This window comes from Lampetra planeri, chromosome 77 (assembly GCF_965212315.1).
Source record: "Lampetra planeri chromosome 77, kcLamPlan1.2.h2, whole genome shotgun sequence".
Classification (NCBI taxonomy): Eukaryota; Metazoa; Chordata; class Hyperoartia; order Petromyzontiformes; family Petromyzontidae; genus Lampetra; species Lampetra planeri.
In genome coordinates, this window is record NC_136182.1 from 2,666,933 (window position 1) to 2,683,697 (window position 16,765).

A 16,765-nucleotide genomic window follows, 5' to 3' on the forward strand; every position below is an offset into this window, starting at 1 on the left:
TGTCTGTTAATTGTGATTCATTTTTAATTGCTTGGTTGCACCGTGGGACCAAGACAGAGGACTGTAATTTCATCTGTGTTGTATGTCATGCATGTAACACACTTGACAATAAAGTGACTTTAAAAAAAAAAGAGGGGGCTAGGGGAGTCACGTGATTGGTGGCCACCACACTAGGTGGTTATTCTGTAAAGGGGAAGCTTACCCCATGTGTTTTAACTAAATAAATGCGCTGCCTCCAACGTCTGCGACTCAGTTGAACCCACTACATATGTAGGTAGAACTTATTTCGCACCGTACGTAGCTATTCATGCTAATCTGAGGTGTGGGGGAAAGACAACACATTAAACGCAACAAGCAATTCTAAAGATATGACCACTCATAGACCGTGATACAATGGCGCATGCTACCTCATTATAACGGTGCGCATCCTGCGCTCAGTGATAAGTGTTCCCGCATAAAACCACGTTATCAGGAAAACGCTTTGCTTGTGTAGAGGTGCTAGACATACTCTATTCGGTAACCTGCAGGGCACTATGTAATCAAAGGGGAATGCAGTGTTACCGCTCTGGGACCAACGGCTGGGGTCAGGAAAAGGCGGGAGCAGATCGTAAACACACTTTCCCGCCAGACCAACGGCCAAGGGTCAGTTAGTGTAAAAGAGGATCGAAAACACAGATTCTAGAGAACCAATCGGAGGATCCCACGAGGGAGCATGGGATTGTATAAGGACTGTTACAAACGGGTATAAAAGGGCGAGCGCGGGGAGCGCTCGACAGGTCTCCTCAAGACGAAGACTCAAGCCAGCTCAAGATAGCTAAGACCCTGGACCAAGCCTTCTAGCTCTTGTAAGAGCTAAGGCTCAGTGTTACCAGTGGTCAAGGGGAGAATAGGTCCTGGCAGGCAGGACCCTGGCTCCCCAGCCTTCCAGCTCTTGTAAGAGCTGAGGCTCGGCGCGACCTGTGGTCAGGAGACCCACCGACCCAGCGATGGGTCACGCTAGTCTCCCCGAGGTCCCAGCCGGAGGACGCTAGGGTAGCGGGTAGACGGAGATTAGTCCCCGCCAGTTAGGAAGCTGTACCTCCCTAGGCTAGCAGCCAGACCCGTGTGTAGGTCCCGTTAGGTATGGAGGCTGTACCTCCTTAGGCTACGGGTGAGGGAACCGCATATCCCTCTGTGTGTGGATAGGGACTGTGTCGTAAGAAAGACAATAAACCAGTGTGTGCCTTAAGAAGTTTATTCATCTGTGCAAACCGCCACTACTACCACCGCCGCCACCACCGTCGCCACTGCCACTATCACGGCCACCCCTACCACCACCACCACTGTGCGTTTAAGCAAAGACGTTAGCACCCTGCGCAAAATGACGTAAAAATACAAAGGAAATGTTGTGGGTGTCTTTGAACAACATCACCCCCCAAGACAAAGATCCCCCGTGTAGCCTTAACATAATGTTGAGGCAAGTGCTGTTAGCGAGCACTTCCGAAGGCCGGCACGGCACACGAGGGGGAAGGGTGGCCAACACCACGCCCGACTGCCTTTGTTTCCCCAGTAGCGATGTCTTTCACACACTGCACCAGGTACTCATTTCAGGTTGAGTCGATCTAGGAGACGACCAGGACCAGTATGGATAATTGTCACTGGTGTTGGCCGTGAGCAGGACTCGAACTTGGGTCGCCGGGTTCCTAGCACAGCGCACTAACTGCGACACCACCGCTCCCCACCACCACTACCATCATCATCATCTTTCTCTTCTCTTGCCTCCCCACCTCCCATCTACTCAGGGTGCCTGACCACGCCCCGGATGCGTTGCTACTGCAGCCCCGGGTTTTCGTGGACCGAGGCGGTTTGTCGACAGGTGGGAGCGTGCGACTCCTGGACTGACTCGTCCTCCTGCGCGTGCATCATTGGGATGCCGCCGACAGAGTTTGAGTGTGTGCCTAAGCGAAAGCCCCGGCCACTGTGCACAACCGGCAACCCCACCGACACCACTCCAATCCTGAACAAAGCAATAACTACCATCAGGTCAACTCCAGCGAGCAGTTCCCACAATCCCCAAGGTGACGAAGTTGGCACAGAGGAGGCCACGATGGTGGTGACACTGGTGCCTCACATTAACAATGGGCCTGCGTTCTATTCCCTTCTCAGACACCTTTCAATGTGGAGTTTGTATTATCTCCTCGTGTTCTACAGTGAGTGATTGGAGTTTGTATGATCTCACCCTCTTATACAAAATGAGTGATTAGAGTTTGCATGATCTCCCCCTCTCGTACAGAGTGAGTGAGTCGAGTTTGTATAATCTCCCTCTGTTCTACAGAGTAAGTGTCGTTTGTATGATCCCTATCTGTTCTACAGAGTGAGAGTCAATGAGTAGAGTTTGTATGTTCACCCCTGTACTGTGTATATATATTCGCCACTAAAGAAAGTGCACCTGGCATGGTACAAGTGCCGTGGTGATGTCACCGCCACTTCTTGTTGTATATTCACCCACACACTGAACCTCAAATAAGTACCTGGTGCGGTCGTGTTTAGTAAACATCGCCACTGTGGAGACAAATGCGGCTGAGTGGGCGTGGTGCTGGCCACCCGCCACCTCGTGAGCCACGGTTCCAGCTTTCGGAGGCGCTGTTGCTACTCGCTACTAACACTACTTGCCCCAATAGCATGGTAAGTCCACACGGGGGATCTTTGTCTGTATCTCCCACAGACCTCAAGACATTCCATGTGACACTGACAATAAACGAAGTCTTCAACTCTGCCTTGAATGACCCCAACTCAATGGCTTACAAGAGCATGTCGGACAAACTCCTACCCAGTGTAAGTGATCTGCGACCTATGAACTACAACGAGGTTTTATTTCACCAGATAAAAGTCCACTGAGCTATATTGCTCTTTTTCAGAAGTGACTGGGCTATCACGAATGATAGATTAACAAAGTGGCACAGCAAGCGGAGATTTAGAGCGGCACCCGAATACTCTGAATGCATCTCGATTCGAAATGTGGAGGAACAAACTGGAAGAACCGGATAAATATCGACGTGACCACGGGGAGAATATGCCAACTCCAAATAAACAGGCATCATTAGGATTCAGATCGAACCCATTTTCTCCTGAATACCAGACGAGAGAAATCACATATCTTGGCCACGACAGTGCCCCATTTGGATAGCGATAGTGATAGCAGTCAATGTGTTCACTGATTATAGCAGTTGCATTGTTCAGTGGTGATAGCAGTCGCAGTGTTCAATGGGGCAGCATTCATAGTGTTCAGTGATGATAGCCGTGATAGTGTTCAGTGGTGAAAGCTGTCGTAGTGATCAATGATGATAGCAGCCATAGCGTTCAGTGATGATAGAAGTCATATTGTTCAGTGGTGAAAGCAGTCATAGTGGTCAGTGGTGATAGCAGTCGTAGTATTCAGTGGTGAAAGCAGTCATATTGTTCAGTGGTGAAAGCAGTCATATTGTTCAGTGGTGAAAGCAGTCATATTGTTCAATGGTGAAAGCAGTCATATTGTTCAGTGGTGAAAGCAGTTGGAGTGTTCAGTGGTGGTAGCAGTCGTAGTGTGCAGTGGTGGTAGCAGTCGTAGTGTTCAGTGCTGATAACAAGCCCCTTATACATGCAGTGTATAGTGTAGTGTGTAATGTATTATACACGTCGTGCATAGTGTATCAACATGTAATTTATAGTGTATTATGCGACTCGCTTCGGCTATATTTTGCAAAAAGCCGGTGGACAGTCCCCGGTACTGTAATGGCCCTGCCCTGTAATGCTGCTTGGCTGGTATGTACCCTGTGACTCTGATGTTGCTGACGACGATGTCTTTCCTTCCATCTACAGCTATCCAGATCCTATCAAAGAATTGGATCCCGTTTCGTTAAAGCTGCGATCACAAACTTTGAGTGAGTATTGTTCAGGTCCCATCTCGATCCTTGCGCTCCCTTCACTGGAATCAACTTCCCCTGTGTATCGAGCACCACTGCACCATAGACCCAACACTGCACCATAGACTCAGCACTGCTCAAGCTTTGGTGGGTAGGATATGTTAACTACCTCGCCTGGTACACAGGACGTCGTGGGTTCGATCCCAACCATACCGCAATGCTGTATATTTGGAGTTTTTTTGTCTCTTTCTCCGTGGTCGCGTGGATTTTTCTACTGTTCCATCGGGGTTTCTCTCCACATTTAGAAATAAGCTTTAAGAGGATTTGGCTGCTGCTATACATGTCCACGTGATAAGCCTCTTCACTGACCTATCATTTGTGGCCAGGTCGCTTCTAAAAAGAGCTACATAGGTCAGTGGACGCTACCGGTGAAATAACGGAGTTATAGTTAGTTCTAGGTAATTTATAGCTAGTTAATAGAGTCTCCTAGCAGTCCTACTGTGGACCCTCCACCCATGCGTGTCTCCCATTCCACGGGTTATTCCTAGACTCCTACCTGTCTTATATTCAAGTATATATTCACTCACCCACTCACTCACTTTTTAACCCACCCACTAACCCATTATCCAACCCACAGACCCACTCAACAACCCACTCACAAACACACTCAATTAGTAACCCACTCGCTAACTCACTAAATCCCTTATTAACCCACCAACTCATCCACTCACTAACCCACTGACTCACCCACTCATTTACTCACCCACCTTCCCACGACCGTACCTGCTTACCTAACCCGTTCACCCACCTCGCTAAATTACATGCGATCCCATCACCAATGCGCGTTGTCTCTCCCTCTCTCAGGTCTGGCAGTGTCCTGGCATTCGTGGAGGTTGGCGGCTACAACCTCACTGCCACGGAGGTCATCACCATGACCTCCGTTGCCATCGATGCTCTGATTGCGTCCGCAATACGAGTCCGCCGATCCTTCAACGTCAACGGTATGGCAGAGGAGGGTGGTTTCCAACAGAGCTGACACCGTCACAGTACAATGCAGAAATACCCCTCCTCCCGGGACTATGTCTCTCCCCCACCTGTTTAGCGTCGTTTTCTCAAGTACATCGCCATCCACAATAGAGTTTTTTTTGCTGGCTTTGATCGCGTAAATATCAATGTGTCGTTAAACCCGCCACCACGACTTGACACAGACAATCAGTAAGGGGTTTGTCATGTGAACCAAACGTGGACAATTCGTTAATAGTACTGCACTAACCGGTTGGGTGTTGGAGAGTAAACCCACTACAACATTTTCAATTCGAGTACTGTGACGTTTCGCCGGTAATTACAACTAGGAACATCAGGCGGAGAGCCAGATGGATGGTCAAAACTGTCGGCTTTTCTCTGCAAAACACCCGTGTGCTGAACTAGTAACGAAATGGAATGTTTTGTTTATGCGACAAACCTTGCTAATTATGGATCTTATCGGTTGTGAAAGCCTTTGTGTTAAACTGGACTCCCATGGTAATATGAACTCTTATGTTAAACTGGACTTCCATGATAATCTGGACTCTTATGGTAAATGGACTTCCATAGTAAACTGAACTCACATGGTGAACTGGATGACTACAGTGAACTGGACTTCCATGATAAACTGGACTTCCATGGTAAACTGGAATTCCATAGTAAACTGGAATTCCGTGGTAAACTGGACTTCCGTGGTCAACTGGATTTCCATGGTCAACTGGATTTCAATGGTAAACTGGATTTCAATGGTAAACATACGTCATCACTTTATTCAGAGTCAGAATCTCATCTTATCTTTAAGGAATGTTTAGTGCCTTAACCAAGGCGTTTTACACAGCATTAACAAGGGTACATACCATATCAATGTGATGGTGGAGATGAGGTTAATGAAGTAGATGAGAGGAAGCAATTGGAGGCGAATCTGTGATGATGGTGATGCTGCGTGGATTCAATGAAAGAGAAATTAATGGCAGTAAATTATGAGGAACTAGCGGTTAGTACCCGCGTTGCCCGGGTGAAAAAGGCAGACACATGTAGTTACACAAGCAAATCCATTGATACACAAAAATAGAGTTACACGCACAAATGGACTCGCACATACATACATAGACTGAACAACAACAACCGCCATTCGCCACTAAGTGGCGGTGACGTCACAACAACGCTTGTGCCAGGCTATGTGCACCTTGAGGCCACGTGAAGTGTCGAACGCCCGCTGAAAAGAGGTGACGGGGCAAACCCAGATGGCACAGGTCGACTGACTGAGACAACTGGCTGATGCAGCACCTGTGGCCCCTACTGTGGCAACTTTCTGTGCTTTAGCCACCCGGCGCTCCGCTCGTTGTTGTGAGCGTCGCTCCTCTGCCCTCCGTTGTTGTTGGAGGGTGACTGCCTCCAACTGGCCAGTAGCGTCTTTCAGGAGCCTCCACAGTGGCCGATCTTGACACGGCTGGTACCAGTCATCCGCAAGTGGACTCAGCTCCAAGTCTTCCTGTAGCACATAACTCCATGTCTTCTCCAGCCCGTGCCACACCCATTTAGCCCCCTCGATCCGGCGGAACAAAAGCTGTTTAGGCATGCGGTGGCTGGCCATGCGGGCTACATGACTCAGGCAACGCAGCCTTGCTTGCCGGAGGTCACCGATGGGACTTTGTGCACATCTTTCAAGGATTTGTGAGCTCCTCACACAATGCAGCCTGGTTAAAGCCAGGATGGATCGTAGGCAGGCCAGCCTAAATGTTTCTAACGTGCGAAGATGTTCCATTAGGGGGGTCCAAGTTTCGCAAGCGTAGAGAAGGGAGGGAATGACCGTGGCCGAGAACACATGAAGCTTCGTACGGAGTGATAGACCAGGTAGCTTCCACACAGTGTTACGCAGCCAATGAAAAGATACTGCAGCTCGACTGATTCGAAGTGAGACCTCTGCTATTAAACCAGAGCCGGTCATTAGCACACTGCCCAGGGAAACTCTCCACTGTCTCCACAACTGGCCCATCACCAATTGGGAGTTGTGGGGGTGGAGTGTCCGATGGTACAATATAGCCAGGCAGGTGCTTAGCTTTGGTTGGGCTGATGGTAAGGCCCCACCTGTTGGTGGCAAGCTCCAGGTTCAGCAGCAGCACCTCGAACTCCTCCTCCGAGTGAGCAGCCATTAGCAGATCATCGGCATACATAACGTGGTTGAGCAATAGGGAGCCATCCCTTGACCGCACCCGGGCATCGATCAGCCTCCCATTGTATCTGTAGCAGATGGGAATTCTTCCGGTACAGGCATTGAAGGCTCGACGAACTACGTGGTCCAATGTGGGAGCCAGAGGACATCCCTGTTGCACCCCAAGGTGTAAAGGGAATGGCTCTGACTCACGGCCACGTAGTTAAGACGCGGGGCCGCTCACCATCATGAAGGTCCTTAAGGATGGTGATGAGTGGGTTCGGGACTCGGAAAGAACTAAGAGCAACCCAGAGGCCAGGTCTACTGATGGTATCATAGGCCTTGAGCAGGTCAATAAAGCACACGCATAGACTAAGATGCACACATGGACCTACAGACACACAAAAAAATGGAGTTACACTGACTAACATGGAGGCATGCACACACAGCGACTAACACACACGCACATGGACTGAGACACACACACACATATGGACTGACACACACATAGACATGTACTTGAGATACGCACACATGGAGTTACACACACATATCGACGTACACACATACACACACATAGACATGTACTTGAGATACGCACACATGGAGTTACACACACATATCGACGTACACACATACAGCGACACACACACATACATAGAGTGACACACACATTGCCGTACACACACATACACATGTGGACTGTCACACAGACATCCACTTGAGATATACACACATGGAGTTGCACGCACATATATGGACGTACACACATACAGCGACTCACACACACTGACTCGCACACAGCAATACGTGGACAAAACACATTGACATAAACACACATATGTAAATTTCGATTTAAAGCTTTCGTGACTGCAGGGATTCATCTTCTTGGTTCTTTCGGTAAAGTCACGTAGAAGGAAAATAATAGAATAATAAAAATAAAACATTATAAAATTAAGGCAGAGATTCAGACTCTGCCTTCTCGACAGACCTTTTCTCCACCTGAAGACGGCTGTTTGCGTTGTGGCCGAAACGTCATGAGAATTATTTTATTATGTTTTATTTTTATTATTTTACTATTTTCCTTCTCCGTGACTTTACCGAAAGAACCAAGAACACACATATGTACTTACACACACACACATATGGACTAAGACACACACACATGAACTTACACATACATATACTGACATACACACATACACATATGGACTGTGACACATATATCTACTTTAGATACACAGACATGGATTAACACATACATATGGACTCACACACAGACGCATTGACTTACACACACACACATCGAGTGACACACACATGTATAGACTTACACACACATGTGGACTAACACACACATATGGACTGACATACACATCGACGTACACACACACAGATCGACTGACACACACAAATGGACTAACACACACATAAACACTTTGACGTTGTCCGTTCGAAAAAGACACCCACATGGAGTTAAAGACACGCATGGCTCTACACGCACACACATATGGACTCAAAGACACACATGGACTCACACACACACATCGACGGGCACAGCAATCCCCGATGATGGCACAGCTATCAGTATCGCAGTACTACGTATGAGTAAATAGCGTGACGTGAGCGATGGAAACAATAAAAATGCATTTAAGAAATAAGCAGAAATCACAGACTGGCAGTTGACAGTGGCAGCGTTATAAAAGCGCAGCAAAAAAAGGGGAAATTGAGCAACCCAAAAATCCAAAAAGAGTTTTGTGTACCTATACATAATTATTGTAACATGTCAACTCGTATCATAATGGTAACAATGAACTAGAGTTGTTATCTTCACGCAAACATAATTATTGTAACATCTGTGAACTTGTTTCATAATGGTAAACAATGAAGCTGAGTTTTTATCTGCACACAAACATTATTATTGTAATGTTTGTCAACTAATGTGTTTAACAATAATAAACAATGAACTTGAGTTGTTAGCGTAAGAAGCAATGAAAATTGTACTTAGCATAGGCGTGTTGAGGCCTTGTGTGATGCGTAGCCCCCGTCCTGGCCTACATTGGCGAGGCGCGGAGTTGGCACGTTGCCAGGCTAGGGGCTGGGCCGCTACCCCCTCTCCAACATCCGGCGCCCGTGCAAGAATAATGGTATGTAAGCAGTAAAATATTATCTACGAAGTCTGTAGTATAAACTGAACGCATCGTGTTGGGGGGGGGGGGGGGGGTGAAGAGGACATGACACTGTGAATAAATATCCGCAGCGTTATGTGTGTACGTGTTGACTGTAAAACACGTAAAAGAAAATGTCTCCCGTGAGCTGGAGCGAACGCACATCACTTGGCAGGGTCTGCCCCCTCCCACGCAATTGGCGTAACTTGGTACGGTCGATGTCGCGCAATAAGTAAATAATGAATAATAGAAACGGCACAAATGTGTTAATTAAACTACTTTAAAGTTTACGGACGGGAAAACGGAATAGCCTATTCCCACCACGGCGCTTAGGGCGTGCCGCCTGGCAAATGATTTCGGTCTTAAACCCCATCGTCCGAGAGCCAAATCCTCCGCAAGCGCGAGCGCACGGAGACTTTTATATATAAGAAGATGGATTGTATTAATGGGGTTGACGAGTGGTAGCTGTATGAGAATATGAAGGAGGGATAGTAGCGGAAGTGGTTATGAGGGTGAGTTTAAGGGGGGTCGTGGGGTGAGTTAGGGGACAATACAGGGTCACTTCTACTTACAAACGAGTTAGGTTTCAGAGCTCTGTTTGTAAGTCGATTTGTTCATAAGTCCAACATTACTCCTGTTGTTTCCAAACATATTTTACAGCATGTACACTAAACACGGGGAATGGCTTTAAAAGTTATACAATATCCTGTAGATGTAGATGCCACTGGCTTTTCGTGTTCTGCAGATGTAAATTCCACGGATTCTTTGTTCTGCAGATGTAGATGCCACTGGTTCTTCACGTTCTGCATATGTAGATACCAGTGGTTCTTCACTTTATGCAGATGCCACTGTTTTTTCGTGTTCTGTAGATGCCAGTGGTTCTTCACGTATAACAGATGTAGATGCTACTGGTTCTTCATGTTCTGGAGATGTAGATGCCATTGGTTCATCATGTTATGCAGATTTAAATGCTACTGGTTCATCATGTTCTGTAGATGTAGATGCGACTGGTTTATTTTGTTCTGCAGATGAAGATGCCACCTGCGCCATTTATTGCAAACAGGATCAACTTTCGGTTCCCAACAGGCAACTGGACATACGGTCTAGGTTTGTGCATATCTCTGAAAGTTATTAAGTCACTTGTTCGTAAGTAGAGGAGTCGCTGTAAGTATGCGTTTTGAGTGAGGAGTGAAAACTTAGTGAGCGAAGATGACTGCTTAACGTGGAGACAGATACGTTGGTTCCAGTGAAGGGTTGTGCAAGAAGAGAGAGAAAGAGAAAAGCATGAATTGAGCACAAGCAGGAGGAGAAACAGAAATAGAGAGATAGCAAAGATTGACAATGCTGACGGCGAGAAGGCGACAGAGAAAGATACAAGAGTGGCAAGTTATGGTGGGGCAAGACCGTGAAGAGATTGGTAGACCAAGGTGAATCTTCATTTAGATTGGAGGAGGATGAATCCGATGAGCAATGAAGCTTTTTATTTGCTACGGATGTCCAGTATGGGGTACGGAGTAAGCAATATTTACAACAAAAAAACACAACACACAAACAACGAACGATATGAGTTCAAAATAGAGACAATGGTGAGCAAATCACTAAATATATACGTACTGTACAATTCTCGATTATCCACACGAATGATGGGGAGGACAGCGTGGATAATTCAAACATGACCGATAATCCAAAAATATGAACTACGAGCCTTTTGCCCGTCCAAGGACTGGTGTATTGCAGTAAATCTGAAACTTGCAAGCAGAAAGCAGACGCGACGTGGTATTCATTGCATTAATTCGTGTGCAATTTATAAGGGTGCGGTGAAACAGACCTATTTCATTTTAAGGTTATAATCCCTTGTTCATCATGACGTCCGTTTTACTTTGATGTTTCAACAACAACGTGACGGAGATCGCGTGACGTGAGGGTTCTGCCTTTGTAGTGAGGGTTGTAAGTTGACGCCGAAGAGGGGGGAGGAGGCGCCTCGGCCCCCAATGTGGAGTGACGTCAGCCGCTAATTATTATGAATGGGGAGTGTGAATTTGGAGAACGTCACCTGTTATTGATTATTAATGAGGGATGCTGTTAGATGTGTAGTGACGTCACCTTCTCATGATTATTAATGAGGGTTCTCAATGTGGAGTGACGTCAACTGCTCATGATTATTAATGAGGGGGGGGTCCATGTGGAAGACGTAACCTGTTCATTATCATTAATGAGAGGGCAGGTCGACGTGGAGTGGCGTTACAAGCGTTGTACACAGACATTCTTGGCTCATTATAGGAGCTAATAATAATGGGAGGGGGGGGGGGAGTGTCCATTTGGAATACGTCACCTATTCATGAATATTAATGGAGGGGGCTGGTTGATGTGGTGTGACGTCACGAGCGTTAAGGACAGACATTCCTGGGTGATTATAGTAGGTATTTCCACGGATCTCAATGCCAAAAAACCAAACGTTTAAAATGTACTTAAGACAATTGAGTTTGTTAATGAACGAATACAAACGATCGATCAATGATGCACATGCTCAGTGATGACACTTTCCTGTCTCCCACCCAGCAGAAGACTCAGGCCACTAAGTGGATGATAGCAGAGCCACAGCCAATCAGGCATGAATAAAATTTTGCCCACGAAGTGGATGATCGAGAGCCACAGCCAATCAGAAAATAATCAAACTCAGCCTACTAAGTGGATGATAGTGAGCCGCAGCCATCAGACAATAATCAAACTCAGCCTACTAAGTGGATGATAGGAGATTCATAGCCCATCAGACATCAATCCTAACTCAGTCCACAAATTGGATGATAGTAGAGCCACAGCCAATTAACATCAATAATACTTAGCCCACTGAGTGGATGACAGAGAGCCACAGCCAATCAGACATGGATCAATCTCAGCCCACTGATTTGGATGATAGCAGGGCCACAGCCCATCAGACATCAATCAAACTCAGCCCACTCAGTGGATGATAGATATCCGCAGCCAATAAGACAATAATCAAATTCAGCACACTAAGTGGATGATAGCAGAGCGACAGCCAACCAGACATGAATAAAACTTAGCCCACGAAGTGTATGATAGCAGAGCCACAGCCAATTAACATCATTCGAACTCAGTCCACTGAGTGGATGATTGCAAGAGCTACAGCCAATCAAACTTGAATAAAACTCAGCCCACTAAGTGGATGATAGAGAGCCGCAGCCAATCAGACATCAATCCTAACCCAGTCCACAAAGTGGATGATTGTAGAGCCACAGCCAATTAACATCAATCAAACTCAGCACACTAAGTGGATGATATCAGAGCGACAGCCAACCAGACATCAATCAAACTCAGCCCACTGAGTGGATGATAGCAGAGCTACAGCCAATCAACATCAAACTCAGCCCACTGATTGGATTATAGCAGGGCCACAGCCCATCAGACATGAATAAAACTTAGCCCACGAAGTGGATGATAGGAGAGCCACAGCCAATCAGACATCATTCGAACTCAGCCCACTTAGTGAATTATAGCAGAGCTACAGCCAATCAACATCAAACTCAGCCCAATGAGTGGATGATAGCAGAGCTACAGCCCATCAGACATCAATCAAACTCAGCTCATTAAGTGGGTAATAGAGAGCCACAGCAAATCAGACAATAATAAAATTCAGCCCATTAAGTGGATGATTGCAGAGCTACAGCCAATCAGACTTGAATAAAACTCAGCCCACTAAGTGGACGATAGAGAGCCGCAGCCAATCACACATGAATCCTAACTCAGTCACAAAGTGGATGAAAGCAGAGCCACAACCAATCGGACATCAATTAAACTCTGACAACTGTTGTAAATTAATGGCAACTACTGTACTATAGGGGTGATCATGTGGATTTCAGATTAACTGGAGCAACATATTTACTCGGTTGAAGCACTGTGTGACTTGTAATGAATATTTCTAAGAATAACTATGTTGTATAACTGTGTTTAGATTATTAATTAGGCTCAAGGGAAATTCCCATGGGTTATTAATTTACGTCAAAATCTCAGACGTGCGGTTAATCCACAAATCGTATAAACTGCACGTGGATAATCGACAGTCCGCTGTATATGTAAATAATAAATAAATGTATCACATATATGCTTACACACCCTACATACAATAGTCAGTAGTATCTACATATTTGTCTACACAACCTACATACAATAGAGTCAGTAAGTCTACACTCCCTACGGTAAAAAGAGTCAGTAGTGTCTACATATATGACCATAGTAACAACATAAATACCCCAGCCCACCTATACAATATATAAATTATACACAATCTACATCAATGGGAGAGGAGGAAAAGAAGGAGAGGGGTAAACAAATTCAGAACCCCGCTTAACAGCACCAGCTCCCACCATCACCCGCAAGCACGACAATGGCCAGGATCATCCAATAGCCGATGCGGCCCGCCGAGTGCAACAATCGAGGAACAGTGTGGGAGCGTGCGTATGGGGGTCACAAAATCCGCTGAGATTTATATTGGGTCTGCGTAGCTGGGCCCCCAAGGGAGGCGGCCTCTTCCTCTCTGGAGGTTCCAGGGGAAACCTGCAAGTGCACCGACGAACCCGGCTCCTCCCTGGGATCAGTCGGCTGGGCGGACGGGTTAACATCGCCCGGAGGCCGGGTAGCCAGAGCAGGAGGCGGCTCGGGCGGCGTCAGTCGCGCGGCACCTGAAGGTGGCAACACAGGACTCGGCTGAGGACCAACTTCTGTGGCCACGCACCTCGGCACGTCTGGCACGTCATTCACTCGGCCCCTGCATTGTGGAGATGGGATGAGTTCACGCGGAGCGATGAAGGGCTTAAGGCGCGATGGGTGAATGGACCAGCTCTGCCGCCCCGACCGAATCTGGACGCACTGCGGTCAGACGACTCGAATGACATCGACAGGTCCTCGTCATGGTTTAAACAATTTTGGTGACGTTCCCACAGGTACCTGTGGGCAGTGGAGCCAGGCTCTGTCACCCAGAGACCCCGTAGACGCTCGATGGCCAATTGCCGCAAATTGGAATTCACTCTAGAAGCCGCACGCACTTCCGACAGCTTTTGGAGGTTAAACCGCATGGAATCCAAAAGCTTAGATTTGGCCTTGTTTGGCGTGCCACGAAGTTGGGCTTCAATAGGGGGGTTAAGATCCCTGCCGTACATAAAAAATTACGGCGAATAGCCAGGGGACATGTGAAGTGTCATACGGTAGGCAGTGAGGACTCAGGGCACCTGCAAGTCCCAGTCAAGTTGGGACTCGTTGATCCAATGGCTCAGCATCGAAGTCAGAGACTTGTGCAAGCACTCCACCATACCATGTGTCTGGGGGTGGTATGGTTAGGTACGAATTTTCTTAGTGCCCCATAAGTCGCACACCTCCCACAGCAATTTGGATTAATATTTTTTCCCTTGACCGGTTAAAAGGCACACAGCAGCCCCCTTGTTGTTCATGATGTAGCCATGGAGGAAAGCCTCGGTGATAGCCGCTGCCGACTGGTTGGGGAGCGGCCAGGCCATCGGTTAGCGTGAGAATTAATCCACGCCAACCAGCAAATATTTTGTTACCCCGGGGGATAATGGGAAACGGACCCAGGATGTCAAGAGCAACCAACTCGTTAACGCGGGAAACCTGAATAGATTGCAAGGGTGGGCAACAGGGTCTCGCTCGGTGCTTCCTCCGCGCACAGTGCATGCAACCTTTCAATAAATCGGCTGCATCCTCTGCCATACCTGGACAAACAAAGTCGAGCTGGAGTGTGGCAAGGGTTTTGTACACGCCCAAGTGCAATAGCCGTTCGTGCACCGCCCATACAACCCCGCAGGGCAGTGGGCACAACAACATTGTAGCGGCGCAGACCACCGTTCCAGCACAACAACAGGCCATCCCTCAGGACGACCAAGGCTATGCCCCCCCGGTCTTTGCCCCTCCTCCGCAGTGGCACGGCGCTGCAATTTAAGGAGAGAGGCATCCTCCATCTGGAGGTTGCCCCTATTCCGCGAGGTCGAGACCAAGGACAGCGTCAAACACAACGAGATTGTCGGCTGCACCAGAGGAGGCTACCTCAGCCGACGCAGCAATGAGCAGGTGGCAGTCGCGACAGGGCATCTGCGTTCATATGCTGGGTGCCCTTCTGGTAGGACACAATGAAGGAGTAATCCTGGAGGACCTCCAGCCAACGCGAAAGTTGGCCTGATGGCTGAACAACCTGCAGCTCATATTGCAGCGCTGTGTGGTCAGACTGCACCGAAAAGTGCCTGCCATACAAATAGGGGTGATACTGTTGGACAAAAAAAACGATCGCCAGGAGTTCTCGGCATGACACAATAGAATTGTTTGGCCGGCGACAACACCATGCTGTCGTATGCAACAACACGCTCCACCCCGTTGACAACCTGGGACAGGACTGCTCGCGTCCGTATCAAGGACGAACGACGCAGCAAAGTCAGAGTAGCGGAGGGGAGGGGCATTCACCAGGGCGTTTTAGAGCGCAACAAATGCGGCCTCCTCTTCCCCCCAATATAATTTCTGTCCCTTAGCTGTCAACGCGTGGAGGGGCTTCACGATGGTAGCAAACCCAGTGACAAAACGGCAATAATATGACGAGAAATCTATAACACTCCGCACCTGCTCCACCAACGTGGGGGTCGGCCAGGTTCGAACACATGCAGTCTTGTCGGGGTCCGTCGCAATGCCCGATTCACTACCAATATGACCGAGGTAGCACGTGGATTTTTGAAGCAGGTGGCACTTTTGCGGCTTAAATTTGAGATTTGCCGCGCACATTTTGAGGAAGACAGCACGTAATCGCTCGATGTTCTTCGAACGTACGACTGAAGACGATAACATTGTCTAGATATATTAAGCATGAGTCCCACTGGAGTCCAACTAGGACTAGTTCCATTAACCATTGGAATGTAGCCAGCGTAGAGTGGAGTCCCATCGGGAGCCGATTAAATTCGAACAGGCCCTGAGGTGCGCGGAAGGCTGTTTCGGCCCTAGAGGCCTCGTCGAGCGACAACTGCCAAAACCCGGACAGAAGATCCAAAGTGGAAAAATAGTGGGCACCCGCTAGGGCATCCAGGGAGTCGTCCATCTGAGGGAGAGGGTAAGCATCCACCACGGATATCTTATTGAGCCTGCAAAAATCAACACGAAAACACAAGCTGCCATCGTGTTTTTTAACAAGCACGATAGGGGCTCCCCATGGGCTGGTGGATGGTGAGATAATGTCCATGGTGAGCATCTCCTCAACCGCTAGCCATACGTGCTCCTTCTGCCGGATGGGAGTGGCATCGCCTGTGTTGATGTGGTGGCTCAAGAGCGTGGTACGACCGATATCAAATTTACCCGTACTTAAAACGTCCACGAATTCGTGCAAAAGTGCCTTCAGCTCAATCTGTTGGGACTCAGACAAATCCCCATTCTCCGAGCAAATCAAATTGAGCCCCTTCTCGCCCGAACGCGTATGCGGCGGCGTGCATGGCCCGCACCCAGCACTTCCCACAACACAGTTTCCGGAAAGTGTGGGG

General features: G+C 47.9%; 1 protein-coding gene across 2 annotated transcripts in view; it reads left to right on the plus strand.

The window, feature by feature from the left end:
* Nucleotides 1-1,639: 1,639 nt before the first annotated feature.
* LOC144738121 (adhesion G protein-coupled receptor F5-like) overlaps nucleotides 1,640-16,765 on the plus strand; it is a 73,901-nt gene continuing 58,775 nt past the window's right edge. Inside the window, exons 1-4 of one of the 2 annotated variants that reach the window (XM_078621042.1) lie at nucleotides 1,640-1,855; nucleotides 2,705-2,814; nucleotides 3,838-3,899; nucleotides 4,746-4,882. In XM_078621042.1, coding sequence (XP_078477168.1) covers nucleotides 2,776-2,814; nucleotides 3,838-3,899; nucleotides 4,746-4,882 — 238 coding nt within the window. In that variant the 5' untranslated portion in view covers nucleotides 1,640-1,855; nucleotides 2,705-2,775. Of the gene's footprint in view, nucleotides 1,856-1,887; nucleotides 2,058-2,704; nucleotides 2,815-3,837; nucleotides 3,900-4,745; nucleotides 4,883-16,765 lie in introns of those variants that run through there. The other variant, XM_078621041.1, reaches the window with a different exon arrangement.